Here is a 19342-nt window from a genome sequence, read left to right on the forward strand (position 1 = left end):
TAGGATTGGATTAAAGCAAACAATTTTGTCTAGTTCTAGTGTTGTTGTTGGTTTTTTTCCTTATCCATTTATTTCCTGAACAAATTTGAGCTGGTTTTTGAAATATTTTAAACCAGTGTTTACACCTCCCTGTTGTCATGGCTTCTGTTTGATGCTTTAGGGGGATAGTTGGTGTGAAAAAACAGATGTATCTTTTTAACCTTAATTCTTATTACATTTTTTTACACAATAATTGAATGTTTGTTTCTGATCTTATATAAATACTTATTCGTCTATATCTGGAGGAATCATTTAGCTGGAAATGAAACATCAACTGGGATAAGTCGTTTCTATTTCACAAAGGATTTTAGGGACTGTATCATATTACATCATGAGTGTATTTCACAGCTTTTTCACTTTACTGTTTTCTTTCCAGGTGATTGGTCTGTTGGATGTGTTCACCCCTGCCAAGTCACTAGAAGAATTCAATGATGTGTAGGTAACTTCTCTGAAAGCTGCAACAAAACATCATTTGGATCTTCTTTATGTCTCCCAGATTATTATAGAAATATTTGCCACTTTAATTTGTCTGCCATGATTCTCAGTTCTGATCTTGACCAATACTGTAGGAACTGGTTTACTCATCTGCTGCATTATTTAGATTCATGGAATAGTTTGGGTTGGAAGGGACCTTCAAGATCATCTAGATCCAACCCCCTGCATGCGCAGGGACACCTCCCACCAGCCCAGGCTGCTCCAAGCCCCATCCAACCTGCCCTTCAACACTGCCAGGGATGAGGCAGCCACAGCTTCCCTGGGCAACCTGTTCCAGGATCTCGCCACCCTCACACTAAAGTGTTTTGAAGTGTTGTGAACTCTTCTTCATTCAGTCAGCCCTGCTACTGGAAATTCATTGGGGATTTTTGTCCTAATCCTGTGGAAGGGATTGCTTCAGAGCTGCTCTGTTTCCTTTTGTTCATAGGTACTTGGTGACACACCTGATGGGAGCAGATCTGAACAACATTGTGAAATGCCAGAAGCTCACAGATGACCATGTGCAGTTCCTCATCTACCAGATCCTCCGGGGACTGAAGGTACTTGCACCTGTCCTACCTGAATGTCCGTAGTTCAGCAGTGGGAGGTGGAAGTTCCTGGTGAATGTGCCATCCTTGGAGATCCATATGAGTAAATAGTGGGCCTTCTGGAACATTCCTAATGTATTGTAGGATTTATTATTTATTGTCCCTTTCCTCCATCCCTCTGTGGAGCTCTGTATCAGGAAAGCTAGGCATAATTTTAGAATGTATTTCTGTACATCCCTGATTCTGGAAAATTCTGCAATATGCTGTCCTTAGATCTGCTCTGACAAGGAATCTTCAGCTGTGTTTACTTGTGGTGTTCCACTCATTGTGGGACTGCTCCTGGGTGTTTCTAAGGAAAGACAAAGTGAATTGGAACCCACAGACAGGCACTTGGTTCCTTCTGCAGACAAGCTGCAGTGTCTGAATTGAGTGGGATGGGGTAGAGCTGTAATGCCTAGGGAAGAAATAAGGAGGCTGCTTGGACTGTTAGATAAAATTTGTCACCTTGCCTTGCAGTACATCCATTCAGCTGACATCATACACAGGGTGAGTATTTCTCCTGAGATTGCTTCCTGTACTGAACCACTGCCTTTCAAAAGTGTGTGGCACAAGAATCTGACCCTGCAGCACTTACAGAAATGAGAAGAAATTTTCCAAGAATTATTTCAGTTAAACATTCAGAAGGTTAAACATGGGAAGTGGTTGTCAAGATCCATGGTTTCTTTTCCTGCCTTCACAAAGGCTTGTATCTTTGTGAAATAGGCTGTCTGTTAAAGAAACACCTCCAGCACTGATGTTGCAATAATTCTTAATGCATTTTTGCTTATATGTGGCACCTCTGAGGGCCACAAAATAAATAGCTGACTCTGGGGTAAAATAATTTTCCAAAGTATGGAGAACTGATATTTACAGTTAGAATCTAGTATCTATCTGCATTTACATTTCTATCTGCTTTGTACTTGTGAAGCAACATATCTACTGTTGTTAATGCTGATATTGTTCAACTTTTTAGGATTTAAAGCCCAGTAACCTAGCTGTAAATGAAGATTGTGAGCTAAAGGTAATGTCATCACAAGCTCTGATTGGTTTGACTGTGGTTTGAGTGGATGTCCCTTGGATTTAAAGGGACAACATAATTCCTTAGGAAAATATTCTTGTGTTGCAAAGTAATAATGTTCTTCCCAGCTGAATCTTCATGCACATGAGGAGCTGACAACTTCAGTTTGGGTTTAGTTGTTTTAGAGAGATGATACCCAGATGTATTCCTGGTTGTTGAGTCCTCCCCTGATAGAGGCTGGTGCCTTTTAACAGGTTGTGAAATTTGAGTTTCATCACCTGCTTTTGCAGTTGCACCACCTTTCCTCCACCCAGCCCAATAACTGCTTAAATTATTTGCTCTCGGGAGTTTGCTCTGTCCCCCTGCAGTAGTTGGTGGATGTTCTTTCTCCTCTGCAGATCCTGGATTTTGGCTTGGCCCGACACACGGACGATGAGATGACGGGGTACGTGGCCACCCGGTGGTACAGGGCTCCTGAGATCATGCTCAACTGGATGCATTACAACCAGACAGGTAATGCATTGACTGACACCTGCCTCTTCAATTCCTGAATTGTGGAAGACAAAGAAGTTGTCTTTTTGTACCTGCTCCTTCCCATTTGATCACCTAAATTGCTAGTCGTGGTAATTAGGGGAGGGGGATTAAAAGAAGGAAGGCACAGGTTGGTATGTGAGCCAAAGCCTCCCAGGTAGACATGGGGGGAACCATTGTGGTGGCATCCACAGGACTTCTTCAAACCTGAATTTGAATTGCAATCAGCAAAATAGTATCAGCACTTATCCTTTCTTTTTCCAAGCACAGTGGTTTTTTAAACCAAGTGAATGGAATGTATCTGGCTGAGGAGAAGGGGTGTTTCTAGGAAGATGCTGGGAATGTGCTGAAAATGTCTGGAGTTATGGTGTGAAGAATCATAGAATATATAGTATATAAATCTCCCTTCCTTTCTGCTCCTCTTCAGCCATTTCTTCAGTTATATTTTCCTCACAGTTTCCAGGATCTTCTGAGCAACACACTGTGCTTCCCTACAATATTTCCATATCAGGCCCAGAGAGGAAAAGCAAATTCCAAGGATAGTTTCTGCCCAGGAGAGCATATGGATCCAAGAAGATAATGTGCTAGTCTGATTTCATCCCTCCCTCCTTTTTCTTCCTTTCTCTTTTCCTCTTACATGTCTATGGACTTGCCTTGTATCTGTAGTGTAGTTAGTGACTGGGGAAAATTTATTTCTCAGAATTGTCTTGAACAGGTTTCTTCCTCTTGGATTGTGTAGATTCTTCCTCAGCTCTTTGGTGGTCGAGCTCTGGAAGGAAAATTTTCCTGCTGGAATAATCTGTTATTTGGGAAAGCCTTGGATGATATAATTACTGAACATTTAGCAGTTACTGAACAGTGTCGTTGAGCTTGCAGCTTAGATGGTTTTAACAAGGATAAAGTTGTGTGAACCTGTTGGATAGATCCTACTGAGACTTTATTTTTCTGCATGACATTGTTTTGTTTCTTATTTTGTTCAGTTGATATTTGGTCAGTGGGCTGCATTATGGCTGAACTGTTGACTGGAAGAACATTGTTCCCTGGTACAGACCGTATCCTTTCAAAGTCATAGATTTTTCTGAAATGGAAGTTAGAGATGTTCACTTTTACATATCTCACAAGAAAAGGAAGTTCTGGGTTTGTTTTGCTGTTGGGTTTTTTGTTTGTTTCTAAATTAATGGCTTCTTTTACTCACAGAACAATGAGGCGAAGTTCTTGATTTTGCTGTGCATGAAACAATCGTAGTGTGCAAGAAGGCAAATCTATTCCTTTTGATTGTCTTTCAGTATCCCTAGAATGTTGTTTGTTTCTGGGAGTTACTTTCCTTTAGTTTTATTTGAATTTATTAGTCTTTGAGTTTGTAGAAAATAACTGTATGAACTAGACTGTCTGCTAAGAATCCTCTCACACTTCAGGTTTCTAGCATTTGTGAAGCCTCCCTTCTGGCCTCTGCTGTGTCCTGGTGCTGTGAGACCACTGAGCTTGCAAATTCCTTAGAGCCAAGGATCTCATTCCAAATTGCTCCAGAATGTTTAGGTTCCACTTCCATGCTTGAGCATCAACAGATTGTGAGTCTTTTTTCACCCTGTGCCCGTATCCATGTGAGAAACCAACCTTGAATAACATATTTTCAAAGTCATGCTGTTGCTGCACCATAGTGGGCTGGGCAGGACACTTTGGCAAATTGATCAGGATCACTTTGTGAAAGCTGGTCATGATTTCCCCCAGGAAATTAAACCTGAGACCAGAGGCAAAGTATAATTCTTACAGCTTTTGTGCAGCCACAGAACACACAGAGGTAATTTACTATTGGCAAGATTCTTTGTTGCCTAGAAATTGGACATTATCTGCCAGGCAAAATGACATTGCCCACCTTTTGCCAATATTTATTCTTTCACCCACAGTTCATTTACTTTAATAACTTTTATTAATTTATTAGTATTGATATCTACACATATGTTAGCATTTGATTAAAAGGAAACTAGGGTTGGAAGTGCTGCACTTCTGTGTGACTCCTGCAAAGCATCTAGGTTCTAAAACTCTTTGGTGGGGGAAAGGCTTTTATTCCAGTTTCATTTCCCTTTTCAATGTGCTTTAACTTTACCCTCTTTTTTTTTTCCTTCTCTTTCTGCCTGTCTCCATCTCATAATCTGTCTCCAAATATGTTGACCTTGTTACATGCTACTGTTTTGTCATCTCTGGTGTATTTTTCTGTGGTCTGGGAGAGAAGCAGAACTAACATGAAGGTGACTTAGAAGCTGGAAAGAAGTTGCCATATTTCTGTCTGATTTGGCAGCTGTCATTGGGTTTGGGCAGATTTTGTTTGCTTCTGTCACGAAATAATGAGAAATCAAGAATCGTTGATTCAAACAAAGCAAAATCTTCAAGCTGTTGCCAGTTTTTAACCCCAGTAACAGTTCAGATTTATTTTAATCTTGATAATTGCACATAAAATATTTGCTAATAGGATTTGCAATAAATAAGAAATGCTTCCCAATGCGTTCATTATTAATTGAACAAAACAATTCTCTTCCAAACCTGTCAAATCAGGTTTTTTTTCCCCAGTCACACTCTTAACTGTAGATTATAACAAATAATATCTGCAATACAAAATAAAGTTTACTTTCAGGATCTAAATTGTCATGTTAAATACTTTACTAATTTATATTTCTATTTTTAAATTTATAACTCCTAGGAGATACTTCATAGAATCATGGGATGATTTGGGTTGGAAGGGACTTTAAAGATCATCTAGATCCAACCCCCTGCATGGGCAGGGACACCTCCCACCAGCCCAGGTTGCTCCAAGCCCCATCCAACCTGCCCTTCAACACTGCCAGGGATGGGGCAGCCACAGCTTCCCTGGGCAACCTGGGCCAGGCTCTCACCACCCTCACTGCAAAGAAGCTCCTCCTCATCTCCAACCTAAATACTTGCGGTTCTTTACCTTAAATGCTCCATTTCTTTTACAAATGGCTTTTGAATTCATTGTTTTTTCTGTTGACTTGGTTACATTTTAAGAAAAATAAGGCCAAATCCTTTCCCATTGTAGGTAAAACTTTGTAGTACTCTAGTTCTTACAGGTTGTGTGTGTGGTTTCCCACTGTTAGGAGTGTATGTGCTGTTTGATCATGAGGTTAGAGCTAGAAGGGAGCAGGGTTTGTGGTTAGGAATCTTTGTGTGTGTGTGTGTGTGTGTGACACTTACCCTTGAGTCTAGAGAGGCACCAGGATGACAGCTTTCACTCCAGTGGTGCTGACATCTAAAGAGAGGAGGGAGATGTAAGGTAATGCTGGGTTCTGGATTCTCCCTGTCTTTGAAATCTCTCTATATTTATGCCTTTTTTTTTTTTTTTTGAGAAAGCTTAAGAAATATTCCAAATGTTGATCCTGTTGGTACTTCTGGGCTCTTCCTAATTTCTGGGTGCTCCCAGCTTTGCTGAGGCCTGTGTTCTTCCTGCAGTGTCACTGTGCAGTTGCTGACTTATTGACTTTGCCATTCATTCTAACAAGCTGAATTCAAGATATATTTGAATTCAAGGTATATTCACCTTGCTTCTAGTAGCCAAGGAGAGAACCTATCCAAACCCAGTGCAGTTCTAGGGAATTCACTTTGCAGCTGGAGGCAACACAACAGTGTCTTCTGTGTGTTCAGGAACCTGGAAACTGAAAATGTGACGTATTTCTCGCTTTTTTAGTCTCAAGATGTTAATTTTCCTCAACTCTCCAGCTTCATATTTCCAAAGTGAATTAGATAGTGACAGAATGGGGAATTAGATAGTGACAGAATAGGTAATGCCTTCTCAAGCTGATCATCCCCCAGTTCAGATGCTTCTCTTGTTTGAAATACCAGTCCCTTTCACCAAGGATTTAACAGCAATGGTGGGATGTTATTTCCAGCCCATCAGATATATCTTTTTACAGCCCAGAGGTGCATATAGTACTTGTAAGGGCCTTCAGCACAATCAAGCTGTGCACTTAATTTCATCTGGTAAGTAATAAATTTGTATTATGAGGTGATGATCTTTGATACTGTGCTAACTGTGTCCCTGATAAGCTAATGCTGAATATAATTTTAAGTTCTGAATAACCTAATTTGTAGAGATGCTGAACATGGCAGTTGTTGACTTAAAGCAAGAATTGTAGATACTGTAAGAAAAAAAACACCCTATGATTAGTTCTGCATGATTATTATTACAGTCTTTTTAACTTAAATCTGAATATAAGTTGAATTGTTCCTATTTGTTGTCTCTGGTTGGAAATATTTGGATGAAAGATGTATTTCTGATATGGGTAAAATCAAATCCCTGCTGGGAGGTGGAGGAGGGAGAAAGATGGTGGGAAGGACTAGTCAGAGATGAAAAAGGAAGGTAATGGAGCTCAGTCCTTCAAGATTTTAATTTGAGGCATAACTAGAGGTGCTCCTTTTGTTATCCCATCTGCTTTATGCCAAGATCAGTTTCTGTTTAAAATGTATATCTTGTGGTTTGTTTTTTTTACAGCTCTTGTCATGTGAATGATTCATACCAAGAAGTTGAAAAGTTGCCTTCCAGTTTGACAGTTTGACTTGCATAAAATGATACAAAGTACAAATATCTTGAATGTTTTGTACTAGTTTAGCCCATTTTCTTTTGCTGTATGTTGTAAATTGACTGTCTTCCCTTTAAACTCTGAAGAGTATTTTTATTCCTGGTTTTATTCACTAGTAGAGTGCTTCCATGGTAACTAACCCATGTGCAATTCTTCTGATACATCTTCTTGCTTGTGGTGGCAGCTGAAACAACTTCTAAACTCTGCTTTGCCTGGATGAGCTCTTACAATCTTGCAGTGCCTGCTGGTGATGGCAGGTTGTTCTCTGATTTCTTTTAGATTTCTTCAGACTCATCACATCAGTTGAGGGTACCTTGGTGATGGTGTTTGGGGTTTGCATGCTGTGCTTTCCTTCTCCATGCACATGCTTCTGGTTTGGTTGTTTGTGGTGGTTGTTTTTTTTTTGCTTTTGCTTTGTATTTACTGTTTTTCCTGTCTTTAACTGCTTATAGCTCATTTCTCTGGGACATGGTAGGCCCTGTAGTTACCAGGATGCTACAGTTAAGCAGGTTTTGGATCATAGAATCATGGAATAGTTTGGTTGGAAGGGACCGTAAAGATCATCCAGTCCCACCCCCTGCACGGGCAGGGACACCTCCCACCAGCCCAGGCTGCTCCAAGCCCCATCCAACCTGCCCTTCAACACTGCCAGGGATGGGGCAGCCACAGCTTCCTTGGGCAACCTGGGCCAGGCTCTCACCACCCTCACAGCAAAGAATTTCCTCCTCATGCCCAACCTCAATCTCCCTCTTCCACTTTTCATCCATTCCCCCCTGCCCTTGTCCCAAGCCCCTCCCCAGCTTTTCTGGAGCCCCTTCAGGCACTGAAAGGTGCTCTAAGGTCTCCCTGGAGCCTTCTCTTCTCCAGGCTGAACACCCCAACTCTCCCAGGCTGTCTCCAGAGCAGAGCTGCTCCAGTCCTTGGATCAGACTTGCAGCAGGGGTTGGGTTTAGACACCTCAGACAGTGCCAGGTACAGCTCCTTTTGATCTGAGAAACCACTGAAACATTTTAAATCAGCATCTCTCAATAACAGTTTTTGCCCTGAGAGCAAACTGGGCAGCAATATAGTTGGATCACCTGGTGCATGTGACTAGAAATGTCTTGAAAAGAACTAAAATACTTAAACAGGTAAACCTCAACTTCTGAGGTGGGTTAGCAGCCTGAAATTTGCACAACTCTTCCTTGCACAAGGAGGAGTGAAAAGATGTCAGGGCTGTTTTTAAATGGCACTGGAGAAAAGCCAGTTTAACTGAGCTAACTGTGGTTAGTGTGGCACCCTCTGCTAAATCTCCCACACCAGTGGATATCCTGATTTCATTTGAATCATTAGCAATTAAGAGTTGGCAATTCAGCAGCTAAGCTAAATCCCATCTAGGTACATTGGATTTATTCTTAGATTTCCAGTCTTTAAGTAGGTGGGAATTATTCAAGCAACTGGAGAGGTGGGAAATCAGTTCAGCTGTTCTGAAAAAGTATCAGTTCCAGAGCTTTTTAATTAATTCCATATGTAGAACCTTTAAACCAAAGTTTACATCAAAAGGCAAAGGTTTTAGCAAAGCATTGGTGATTTCCTTCATGGGCAGCTTGCCAGGATTGTGGGAGCTCTGAGGCTTTAAAAAACAGGATCTATTTTTTTGGAAGTTCTTTAGAGTACTCAAATTAAAAGATATTCTAACAAGTAACTGCACGGGCAGGGACACCTCCCACCAGCCCAGGCTGCTCCAAGCCCCATCCAACCTGCCCTTCAACACTGCCAGGGATGGGGCAGCCACAGCTTCCTTGGGCAACCTGGGCCAGGCTCTCACCACCCTCACAGCAAAGAATTTCCTCCTCATGCCCAACCTCAATCTCCCTCTTCCACTTTTCATCCATTCCCCCCTGCCCTTGTCCCAAGCCCCTCCCCAGCTTTTCTGGAGCCCCTTCAGGCACTGAAAGGTGCTCTAAGGTCTCCCTGGAGCCTTCTCTTCTCCAGGCTGAACACCCCAACTCTCCCAGCCTGTCTCCAGAGCAGAGCTGCTCCAGTCCTTGGATCAGACTTGCAGCAGGGGTTGGGTTTAGACACCTCAGACAGTGCCAGGTACAGCTCCTTTTGATCTGAGAAACCACTGAAACATTTTAAATCAGCATCTCTCAATAACAGTTTTTGCCCTGAGAGCAAACTGGGCAGCAATATAGTTGGATCACCTGGTGCATGTGACTAGAAATGTCTTGAAAAGAACTAAAATACTTAAACAGGTAAACCTCAACTTCTGAGGTGGGTTAGCAGCCTGAAATTTGCACAACTCTTCCTTGCACAAGGAGGAGTGAAAAGATGTCAGGGCTGTTTTTAAATGGCACTGGAGAAAAGCCAGTTTAACTGAGCTAACTGTGGTTAGTGTGGCACCCTCTGCTAAATCTCCCACACCAGTGGATATCCTGATTTCATTTGAATCATTAGCAATTAAGAGTTGGCAATTCAGCAGCTAAGCTAAATCCCATCTAGGTACATTGGATTTATTCTTAGATTTCCAGTCTTTAAGTAGGTGGGAATTATTCAAGCAACTGGAGAGGTGGGAAATCAGTTCAGCTGTTCTGAAAAAGTATCAGTTCCAGAGCTTTTTAATTAATTCCATATGTAGAACCTTTAAACCAAAGTTTACATCAAAAGGCAAAGGTTTTAGCAAAGCATTGGTGATTTCCTTCATGGGCAGCTTGCCAGGATTGTGGGAGCTCTGAGGCTTTAAAAAACAGGATCTATTTTTTTGGAAGTTCTTTAGAGTACTCAAATTAAAAGATACTCTAACAAGTAACTGCAACTGTATCTTAAAAGATCAGGAAGGCATTGATCCTGGAAAAAAACATTGCCTAGGAAATAGGCTGCTTTTACTGAAAGGAGAATGGTCACCAGTTTGATACAATTGTCAGGGCAGATCCAAACATTCCACAGTCTGAAATCACCAGTTGGTTTTGCAGAGCAGCATGGAGAATAATTCAGAGAAGAAGGGAGATTACATTTTGTCACTTAGAATCATGGAATGCCAAGTTGGAAGGGACATCAAGGATCATCTGTCCAACCTTTCTAGGTGCTACTCTAGTTGATATGAGGTGGCTCAGCACCCTGTCCAGCTGAGACTTCCAACTGTCCAATGTGGGGGAATCCACCACTTCCCTTGGGAGACTGTTCCAATGTCTCACTGTTCTCATGGGGAAAAATTATGTTCTGGAATCAGTCAGAATCCCTCCAGGAGTAACTTCAAGCCATTTCCCCTTGTCTTATGCCAAATATTTAATTTATCTGCCTGGTTCAAGAGGACAGCTCAGCTTGGTGGAAGCTCTGGACTTCCCTCTGCACTGTTGTGTCCCAGGAGCTTTCTACAGAGAGATTTTAAACCTGAGCCCAAATTCTGGTTTTCTCTGCTGCTTCAGTGGGTCTGTAGGATCCAGGGGCTTTGGATCCCTGCCCTGTTCATCCCAGGGAGCTGGTGGGGTCCAGCCCCTCTGTGGGCTGCTCTAGGCCTGGGAAACCTGCCCCCATGTTCAGGTGGAGGGAACCTGGAGGTCACTGCAGGATCCAGTCATTTTCTTACTTTCTAAGTTTTAGAAGAGGCCAAATTACCTTGTTCACAAAAGGCCTTTTCATTTTTTAACATCAGCACCTACACTTCAGCCTTCTGCTTTACCTCATCTGTCACTAACACGACCTAATCCTGCTGATTGCTTCTCCTTTGGTGTGGGGCCTGGAAGGGTGCAGGGAGCATAGGAACTGATCCTCAGCCTTGACTTCTGCTCCTGCCTTGGGCAGGGGGCAGTGACCCAGTAAGTGCATGCAGTGTGATTGCAGCCAAGTTGTTCAATCTGTCTGATGCAGCCAGAGCTGTGTGGTAAGAACTTATTCAATTTTAAATGAGAGGACTTAATCCAGTTTGCTTAAAATAGCTCTTCAGGGGAGGCCTTGGCAGGTGTCAACTTTCCCTGTTAATAGGCTGATGTGTTGCACTTTTCATTTTGATTTGTCCCAGCATTTTCCTTTATTGGTCCATCATTAGATATTGATCAGTTGAAGCTCATTTTGAGACTCGTTGGAACCCCAGGGCCTGAGCTTTTGAAGAAAATCTCCTCAGAGTCTGTGAGTTTACACTTTGATTGTAATATCTGCCCTTTCAAAAGTCCCCAGTTTGTGTATTGCCCTCCCATAGTACATGTTGGGCTTGATTTTCTGTTCTTCCTTTGTCATTCTTTGCTCTTGGATGGCTTTGAGTTCTGTGTATCTGATCTTTATTCCTCTTACCTCTGCCTGTGGAATGATTTCTTCCTTCCATATTCTCATTTTCCCACTTTGTGACTTTTCTTTCAGCTTGTGAGTTTATACTTGGTGATAAATATATATGTGATCAGATGCTGCTGGGGAAGGATTTTTTACAGCTAAGAGCCTGAGGCTCATCTCTATTGTTATTTCTCCAGATTGTCTACCCAAGGATCTTATCAGAAGCAAAGTGTGTTGTCCTCTAAACACACACAGTCCCTTCTGTTGTGTGATTAATTTCCAAAACACTGCTGCCAGCATCTCTGCTTTGGTGGCATAAAATCTAAAATGCCTTTTAGGTGCTTTGATGTGGCACCTGTTTCCAGGCCACTCAGTATGTGGTCCTGTGTGTAGAAAGGGCCTTGTGGATGGGGCCCTTTTTTCAAGGTAATAGCAAAATCATGGAATCATGGGATGGTTTGGGTTGGAAGGGACCTCAAGATCATCCAGTCCCACCCCCTGCATGGGCAGGGACACCTCCCACCAGCCCAGGCTGCTCCAAGCCCCATCCAACCTGCCCTTCAACACTGCCAGGGATGGGGCAGCCACAGCTTCCCTGGGCAACCTGGGCCAGGCTCTCACCACCCTCACAGCAAAGAATTTCCTCCTCATGTCCAGCCTCGTCTTCCCTCCCTGCCCCCCCCAAAAAAAAATAAGCTTTCTGCAGTCTCTTTTTTAAAGGGTGACCTCTATTTTCAGCCCAATTTGTGGATTGTTCTAATCTTAAATTGTGGGCTTCTGCAAAGATAGGATCAAATGGCATTTAATTGGACCTATTTCTGAAGAGGTTGGAGCAAGAGGTGCCATATCAGGCTGGAGTAACAAGTTCCTGCTTAGTGAGCACTGAGCTTGTGTAGAGGTCACTAACAGTGCACTGCAAGTCACCCTGCTGTCTCTGACACCTAAGAGAGGATCAGGGTTGCAGAGAGTGGTGATAAGATGATCCTGTCCTGCAGCTTATGTCCCTGTCCATGTCACACTGACTGTAAAAGCAAACTGGGAGGTTGGCCCTGAGTTACACGGGGGGAAGGTAGACAAGCCATGCAAGTTGGAATCAGTTTGCTGAATGGACACCAAGTAAAACAGCTCTGAGACGTTCTGCCCTCAGAAAGGTTGGAACTGAATAACAGAGATTGCTTTGGGTGCCATGGGAACTGACCTCAGGAGGAGTCTGGTATTTGAAGTACATGGATTAGTGAGAGAGAAGCTTAAAGCTTGACTGGGTTAAGCAAAAGATTAGTTTGCATACGTAGGATTGAAGTGGATCTTTTTTTTCTTTGTAACATGGCACAGTACAAAGTATAATTTCTCTTAGCCAGGTCCAAATCAAGAGGCTGTTTAAAAAAAGAAAAGCAGTCAAGAACTGTTTCTCCTCATTTCCTCCATGGTGTGGAGACAGCAAAACTATTCAGTGTCTGAGGGCCTTGAGTATGTCACTGTCACTGATCTTTTCCTGCTGCATTACTTGACTTGCTCTCACTTTCTCTGTCTGTTCCCTGACACCAGCAAACTCTGTCTTATGCAATGCTCATGTTTGGCTAATTTTGCATTTATTGCCTCCTGTCACCTCGCCCACACAGCAAAGTGCATTCAAAGCTGTTTAGAAGGAGGTGTCACTTGTGAGCCAGTTTCACTTTGCACCACAAGGAACTGAAGTACTTTCCATGCAGCAAGAAAACAAGCTGGAAACCAGTGCAGAGGAGACATTTGTTTGTTTCTGTTTTAATTTTATTTTCTTTTTTTCATTTTCCTGAGGCTTTATGTAGCTGTAGCAGCCTAGGAAAGAATTTTTGAAGAACAGCTTCAGCCAAAGGAAATGTCTACTCGGGTGGCTTAAAACTGTTGGGAAATGTGAACACAAAGTGCTGTGATGTTACAGAAACACTCTGAGCTGACCCTGTTACCAACTGAGCAGTAATTCTCTTGTTTTAAGTGTTCACAAGTGCAATTGCTGACCCTTTCACAAGTATTTGAAGACATTAGTGAGCCCTGCCTGGCTGGCTTTTGCCTTGTGGTTTGCAGAAGAGATGCTTTGTGTGCAGCTGTTGTCTGTTGAAAATGGTTTTTGCCCTGTTTTTAACAAAGCCCTTGACGAGGCATTTAAGATATTAACCAGCTTCAGCAGATCATGCGTCTGACGGGAACACCCCCTGCATATCTCATTAACAGGATGCCCAGCCACGAGGTGAGACCTAAGCAGATGAGGGTGGTTTGCAGGGCAGGTCTTCACCTGCAGTGTTTGCTGCTGCTCTCAGAATCCACTTGCATGTGGCATGGGGTGGGTGATTAACTCCCTGCTCTTCAGCAAGATTGTTTGGTACCGGGTGAAGACCTGAGGTTTGGACTGTGCATCCTCAGCCACAGAGTCTTGAGACTCAGGAGAGCCTGGATGTGAGTTGGTCTTGCTTTGTGTGCCATGTTGTGTGGCTCACTGACAGCCCTGCACGCAGCCCCCTCCAGGGCAGCAGCTCTCACTGCATCCCTTTGCTTCTCAGTCTTGCATGTACCCCAAATAACATCAGCTCTTCCTCTGCTCTCTGCAGTGGCCTTTAGTTGGGAAGGGACAGTGCTGGTGGGCTTAGGAAGTATCAAAAAAAGTAAAGGCAAAGCAGAGAGAGAAACCAGAATAGCTTCAGGTTGATTGAAATGTACTCTGTCTTGGTGGCTCTGTTGTCCTGTACTTGAACAGAGTGTTTGTTTCCACAGGCAAGGAACTACATTCAGTCTTTGTCTTACATGCCGAAAATGAACTTTGAAAATGTGTTTATTGGTGCCAACCCACTAGGTAAGGCTTGTTGGTGAGTTGGGTGCTCTTCTGGAGGCTGGAGGTAGTGTCTGGGACACCAAGGCTTTGCCCAAAGCCCTTTTGGCTGCAGCAGGAGCTCAGAGCTCTGCCATTTTCAGGGTTTACAAAGTACGTTTGGGCTGAAGATGCAAGAGGAAGAAATTGCGGGTGACGGGTGGGCCCTGAGAAGCTCCAGGTTCCTTATACCCATTGGGCTGTTCTAAGCTGATATTTTGGAATGCAGTGTCCCCCAGCTCACTGTACAATCCTTCCTTTTCTGTGTTGGTGCTTTTGCAGCTGTGGACTTGCTAGAGAAGATGTTGGTGCTGGACACAGACAAGAGAATCACGGCAGCAGAAGCGTTGGCTCACGCCTACTTTGCTCAGTATCACGACCCAGATGATGAACCAGTGGCAGATCCCTATGACCAGTCCTTTGAAAGCAGAGAACTTGAAATTGAGGAATGGAAAAGTGAGTGTGGGGGATTGGAGGGAGCCAACCTGCTTCCCATGGGGACCCCTCCTTAAGCTGCAGTTTAGCTGAGCTGTGGCAGAGGCCCAGAGGATCTGATAAAAACGTGGGCATCCTGTTCACTCTGTAATGGGTGAATCTATCACATGGCCTCTTTTCCCTAGTGACACACAACAGGACAAGAGGAAATGGCCTCAAGTTGCACCAGGGGAGGTTTAGATTGGAGATTAGAAGAGACGTCTTTTAGTAAAAGTGTTACTGAACACTGAGGCTGCCCAGGGAGGTGGTTGAACCCCCATCCCTGGAGGTGTTTGAAAGCCGTGTAGATGTGATGCTGAGGGAAAGGTTTAGTGGTGGACTTGGTGGACTTGGGTTAAGGGTTGGACTGGATGAACTTAAAGGGTCTTTTCCAACCAGAATGACTCTGTGATATAATTAACATAATCTCTGCTAACTAATTATTACCATGAGCATACAAACATGTTGCTGACATGGTTGCTCATGTCTTTGTTTTCAAACTTAGTCACATCTCAAGATTCTAGAAGTATCTTTTATTGTGTCTATTTGTCTCTGAGAATGGTGGAACCATTCTTCTCCTGCTGTTTTTTAATGTAAAATATTGTTAGAACCTTGCAAGTTGCTGTGGCTTTTCTTGCATGAGGGATGTTTCTAGTCCTGCCTGTTCAGTTCCTCTCACCCTTCTCCCACCAGGCCTGACTTATGATGAAGTCATCAGCTTTGTGCCACCCCCGCTTGACCAAGAGGAGATGGAGTCCTGAGGAACTGCTCTTCTGCTTGTCCCACTTCACTGTGAGGGGAAGGCCTTTTCCTGGGGACTCTCCAATTATCATTCAAGTGCCTCGTCACAACCATATTCTCCTTGGTGGAGGGGTTTTGTGTGTGTTGAGTTGGGGAGGGAGGGGGGGGAGGGAGGAAACCTGAGTCTGTGTGACCATGCTCTGCATGCTCTTGTGTTCTGTGCTCAGCCTGGGACAAGCTGCTGAGAACCTGCTCTTGACCCCTCCTGAGTCCTTCCAGTGCTCAACCACTTTGCACTGCTGGGGCAGATGGGGAATGGGGGGGGAAATTGACCTTTTAAAGTTGGGTTACAATCGCTGCCATTGATCAATTCTATAATTAAGTAACCTCAAAAGAGTGGAAGGTTGGTTTCTAGGCTGGAGAGTCCTCTGTTTTTTCTTCAGGACTGAAGGTGGGGTGGAGGGATGTCCTCGCTCAGTGCCAGGTGGTTGATCTACATCCAGACCTTCCTGGCTCAGCAGAACCTTCAGCGCTTCTCGTGTCTGGTTCTTGGAAAGTGAAAAGGTTTTGTTTGAAACTGTAAATATGTTTGTGCCTTAAATTGAATGGGGAGAGAAGGGAAAGGAAGTCTGGAGTGGAAATCTCTGACCCACTGCTCTTCAGGGGGAAGGCTCCCAGATAGCCAGGCATGAACTTGATGTAATCAGGAAATAACTTCCAAGGCAACAGCCTCTACCCCTGGATTTGCATATTCTTGTGTTTTTCCCTCTTCCCTTCCTCTCATTTTGAGGTTTCCCAGCATTAGCTCCCAGGAGACAGAGGCTGGGGGAGATCCCTGCCAGCCACACCTCTGTGTATTTTGTTCCTGAAAAGCTGGGGTGTTCTGCATGTTGTAGCTGTAGCTGCATGTAGAGCTGCTTGTTTTTGTCATTACTTTTTGTGGGGACAGCACTGGGGCAGAGAAACCATTGGTGAACTGTGCTACCAAGTACCTCAGGCAGTGCCAGGAAATCCCAGCATCCTTCTTTTGTGCTGCAGCTCCTTGTGAAATGCCTGGAGACTTGGAGAAGGAGAGGATAAAATAGACAGAAACGTGCCCCTTTTTCTTTGTTCTGACCTTCTGGTTTTAGAGAAGGAGAGCTTGAGACAGAGGGTTTGTTGTGATATCAAGTGTAAAAAATGGTCTGCAAAGAGACAACTCTGGAATCTTGTGCCAGAACTTATAAGTTGTTTCCTGAAAGTACAATTATTTTTTAAGTCTTGGGATCCAAAGCAAAGAAATCAGCATGCATAAAGCCACAGTCTCACTGTCTGTACCTATAAATATAAATATTTATATATATATATAAAATTTAACATTTACTAGAGGTTTGGGGTTTTTTTTACCCTCTCAGAGGAGAGCTTCTTGGCTATTTTGTAGCAGGTTGATCTCTGCTTGAGGAAACATGAAAAGCTGAACCCAAACGTGGCTCAAGTATTTTGTATTTTACAAGTGACAAATGGCAGGAGGTTTCTCAGCACCTTTGTGTGCTTGAACTTGCCCTGGGGAGCTCAGGAGCCCCATTTCAGGACTCATGGAGGAGACTTTTTGTAGAGAAGTGTTTGTTGCAGGCATCCTGGTGGATGAGGTACCTGTGCATGTGAGGAGAGAGGCTCGTGCAGTATTTTTGTGTTCTTGTTACTGGCAGGACAGAGAGGAACTGCTTGTGGTGGCTTTGAATGCTGTGTTTGAGGAGGCAGCACAAAATGGGGTGGGACACGGGTGACAAAGCTGTGGATTCTTCCTGGGCTACTTCCCAGTGACCTCTTCAGGTCAAACACTTCCTAAAGGTGTGGGGTGAGATGAAGAGAGCAGTTATTTCATGCCCTAGGAATAAAACTCTCCTCAGCCCAACAAAATCAAGACAACAACAACAACAAAATACCCCTCCTTTTTCTGCTGGACCAGCAGTTCCAAGTATTGAAATGAAAATGTAGATATACTGTGTAAACCTACAGCAAGATTATTTTTATCAGCCCATTTTATGTGTAGATGCTCCAGTGTGATTTCATGCAGAAATATTGCTACAGATTTTTAAAAATATAGATGTTGTGTGTGTGTGTGTGTGTGAGTGGGAAGGTTTCATCCAGGGTCCTTGCTCTGCTGGAGCCTGTGGCTGTTGCTCCCTGCCCTTGGGTGCAGTGGGAGGGGGAGGATGCACTTCAGAGAAGAAATCTGCTATTTTGTTTCTATCCATGAATTTTTGCTGTCATTGGATCTGCCAGATAAGATGTCACGATACCACTGGTTAAAAATAAAACCTATTTTTCAGATGTACTGACCTGATGGTGCTTGGAAAAATCTCCTGCACTGGAGGGTTGGGCTTGGCAGGGTGTGGGTTTCTCCCTGGTGTCCTGCAGGGAGATGGTTGGGGTGGAGGCCAAGGGCTTGTGACTTGGTGACTGACTCGTCTGGTGACACCAGCCTTATATTTGTCCCTAGTGAATTGGTTGATTAAAAAAAAAACAGCTGAAGAGTCTGACCATGAGTCTGGACACACAAAAATGCTTTATTTTTTGTTCAGTGGAGGAAAGTACTTTTCCAACAGGATGGACCAGCCTTCTGTTTGGCTGGACCTGAGACCCTTCCCCACTAGTGCTGGTTTGTGTTTGTTTGCTATTTAAAAGTGATAAAAGTGGTTTTATTTCATCCTCAGCTGCCAACTGGTTAGTGGTGGAAGGGTGTTTATGGGGGCAGGAGCATTGTGGCTTTCCATCATGGAGATTTCATAGAATGGTTCGGATGGGAAGAGACCTTCAAGATCATCCAAATCCAACCCCCTGCACGGGCAGGGACACCTCTCACCAGCCCAGTTTGCTCCAAGCCCCATCCAACCTGCCCTTTCCCAACTCCTGTTGTGTGTTGGCACCATTCACTGGGAAGAATGACTGTCCCAAGCTAACAAACAAGCCTCCATCACTGAAGCTCCAGGGCCAGTGAAAGCCAGGTCAGGTGGCTGGCACCCCCAGGCTGTGACACCCCCGGGGTGTCACACCCCCCTGCCCTGAGCTGCTGGTTTGAGGAAGCACAAATGAAAACGTGGGGGTGTCTCCCAGCTCTGTGGAACCTGCCTTCATTGTTGACCCCTTCTGCTGGGCTTGGGACAAACAGAGGGGAGGGGGGGGGAAAAAGCCTAACCAGGACCAGTCACTTGGTGTTTTCTGGGAGGGAAAGAAAAAAACAACCACAAAACCCAAGCTAGACAAGTCCTGAATGTCCCTTGGTTACTAAAATCAGTGAGAACTGAATTGGGGGGGGAGGAGGAATAAACTACACCTAGAAAATCTCATTACTTAATTGAAGGTTTCCTATTTGATTTGAATCAGTCACTGGAATGAATTAATCTCTCTACAGCCAAGACATGCTCTGGGTATTTGGAGCTCCTTAATTGTTCCCTGATTACCCGTGTGCACGTGTGGTTGAGCAAGAGCTGTGCTCATCAAATGACACAGAGTGACACGTTTGCTTCTGTGCCAGGAGCTTTTGCTGAGACACCTGTTGCTCCCAGGGGTATTCACAGCACCCAGCCAGCTCTTGGGGTGTTTCCTGCCCTGCTGGTGCTGGAGCCAGGGCTGATTGACACCAGCAAAGGTAAAAACCTGTCACACCTTGTCCCTGGTCTGTGGTTTATGGAACACTAGATCTTACAGTGGTGATTTTATAGAACTGTGGAATGGTTTGGGTTGGAAGGGACCTTCAAGATCATCTAGATCCACCCCCCTGCATGGGCAGGGACACCTCCCACCAGCCCAGGCTGCTCCAAGC

The 19342-nt window shown here is 44.0% G+C and overlaps 1 protein-coding gene across 1 annotated transcript; it reads left to right on the forward strand.

Annotated features, from left to right (window-relative positions):
• The first annotated feature begins 421 nt into the window (after positions 1 to 421).
• Positions 422 to 15965, forward strand: MAPK14 (mitogen-activated protein kinase 14). Its single transcript, XM_009995988.1, has 10 exons — positions 422 to 474; positions 962 to 1073; positions 1578 to 1607; positions 2074 to 2121; positions 2517 to 2631; positions 3630 to 3701; positions 13628 to 13707; positions 14229 to 14307; positions 14605 to 14778; positions 15490 to 15965. Exons 2-10 carry the CDS (start codon positions 981 to 983, stop codon positions 15555 to 15557), a joined length of 759 nt encoding a protein of 252 aa, XP_009994290.1. The 5' UTR covers positions 422 to 474; positions 962 to 980; the 3' UTR covers positions 15558 to 15965.
• The last annotated feature ends 3377 nt before the right edge of the window (positions 15966 to 19342 follow it).

This window comes from Chaetura pelagica, unplaced genomic scaffold (genome assembly GCF_000747805.2).
Source record: "Chaetura pelagica isolate M959 unplaced genomic scaffold, ChaPel_1.0 scaffold890, whole genome shotgun sequence".
Taxonomy (NCBI): domain Eukaryota; kingdom Metazoa; phylum Chordata; class Aves; order Apodiformes; family Apodidae; genus Chaetura; species Chaetura pelagica.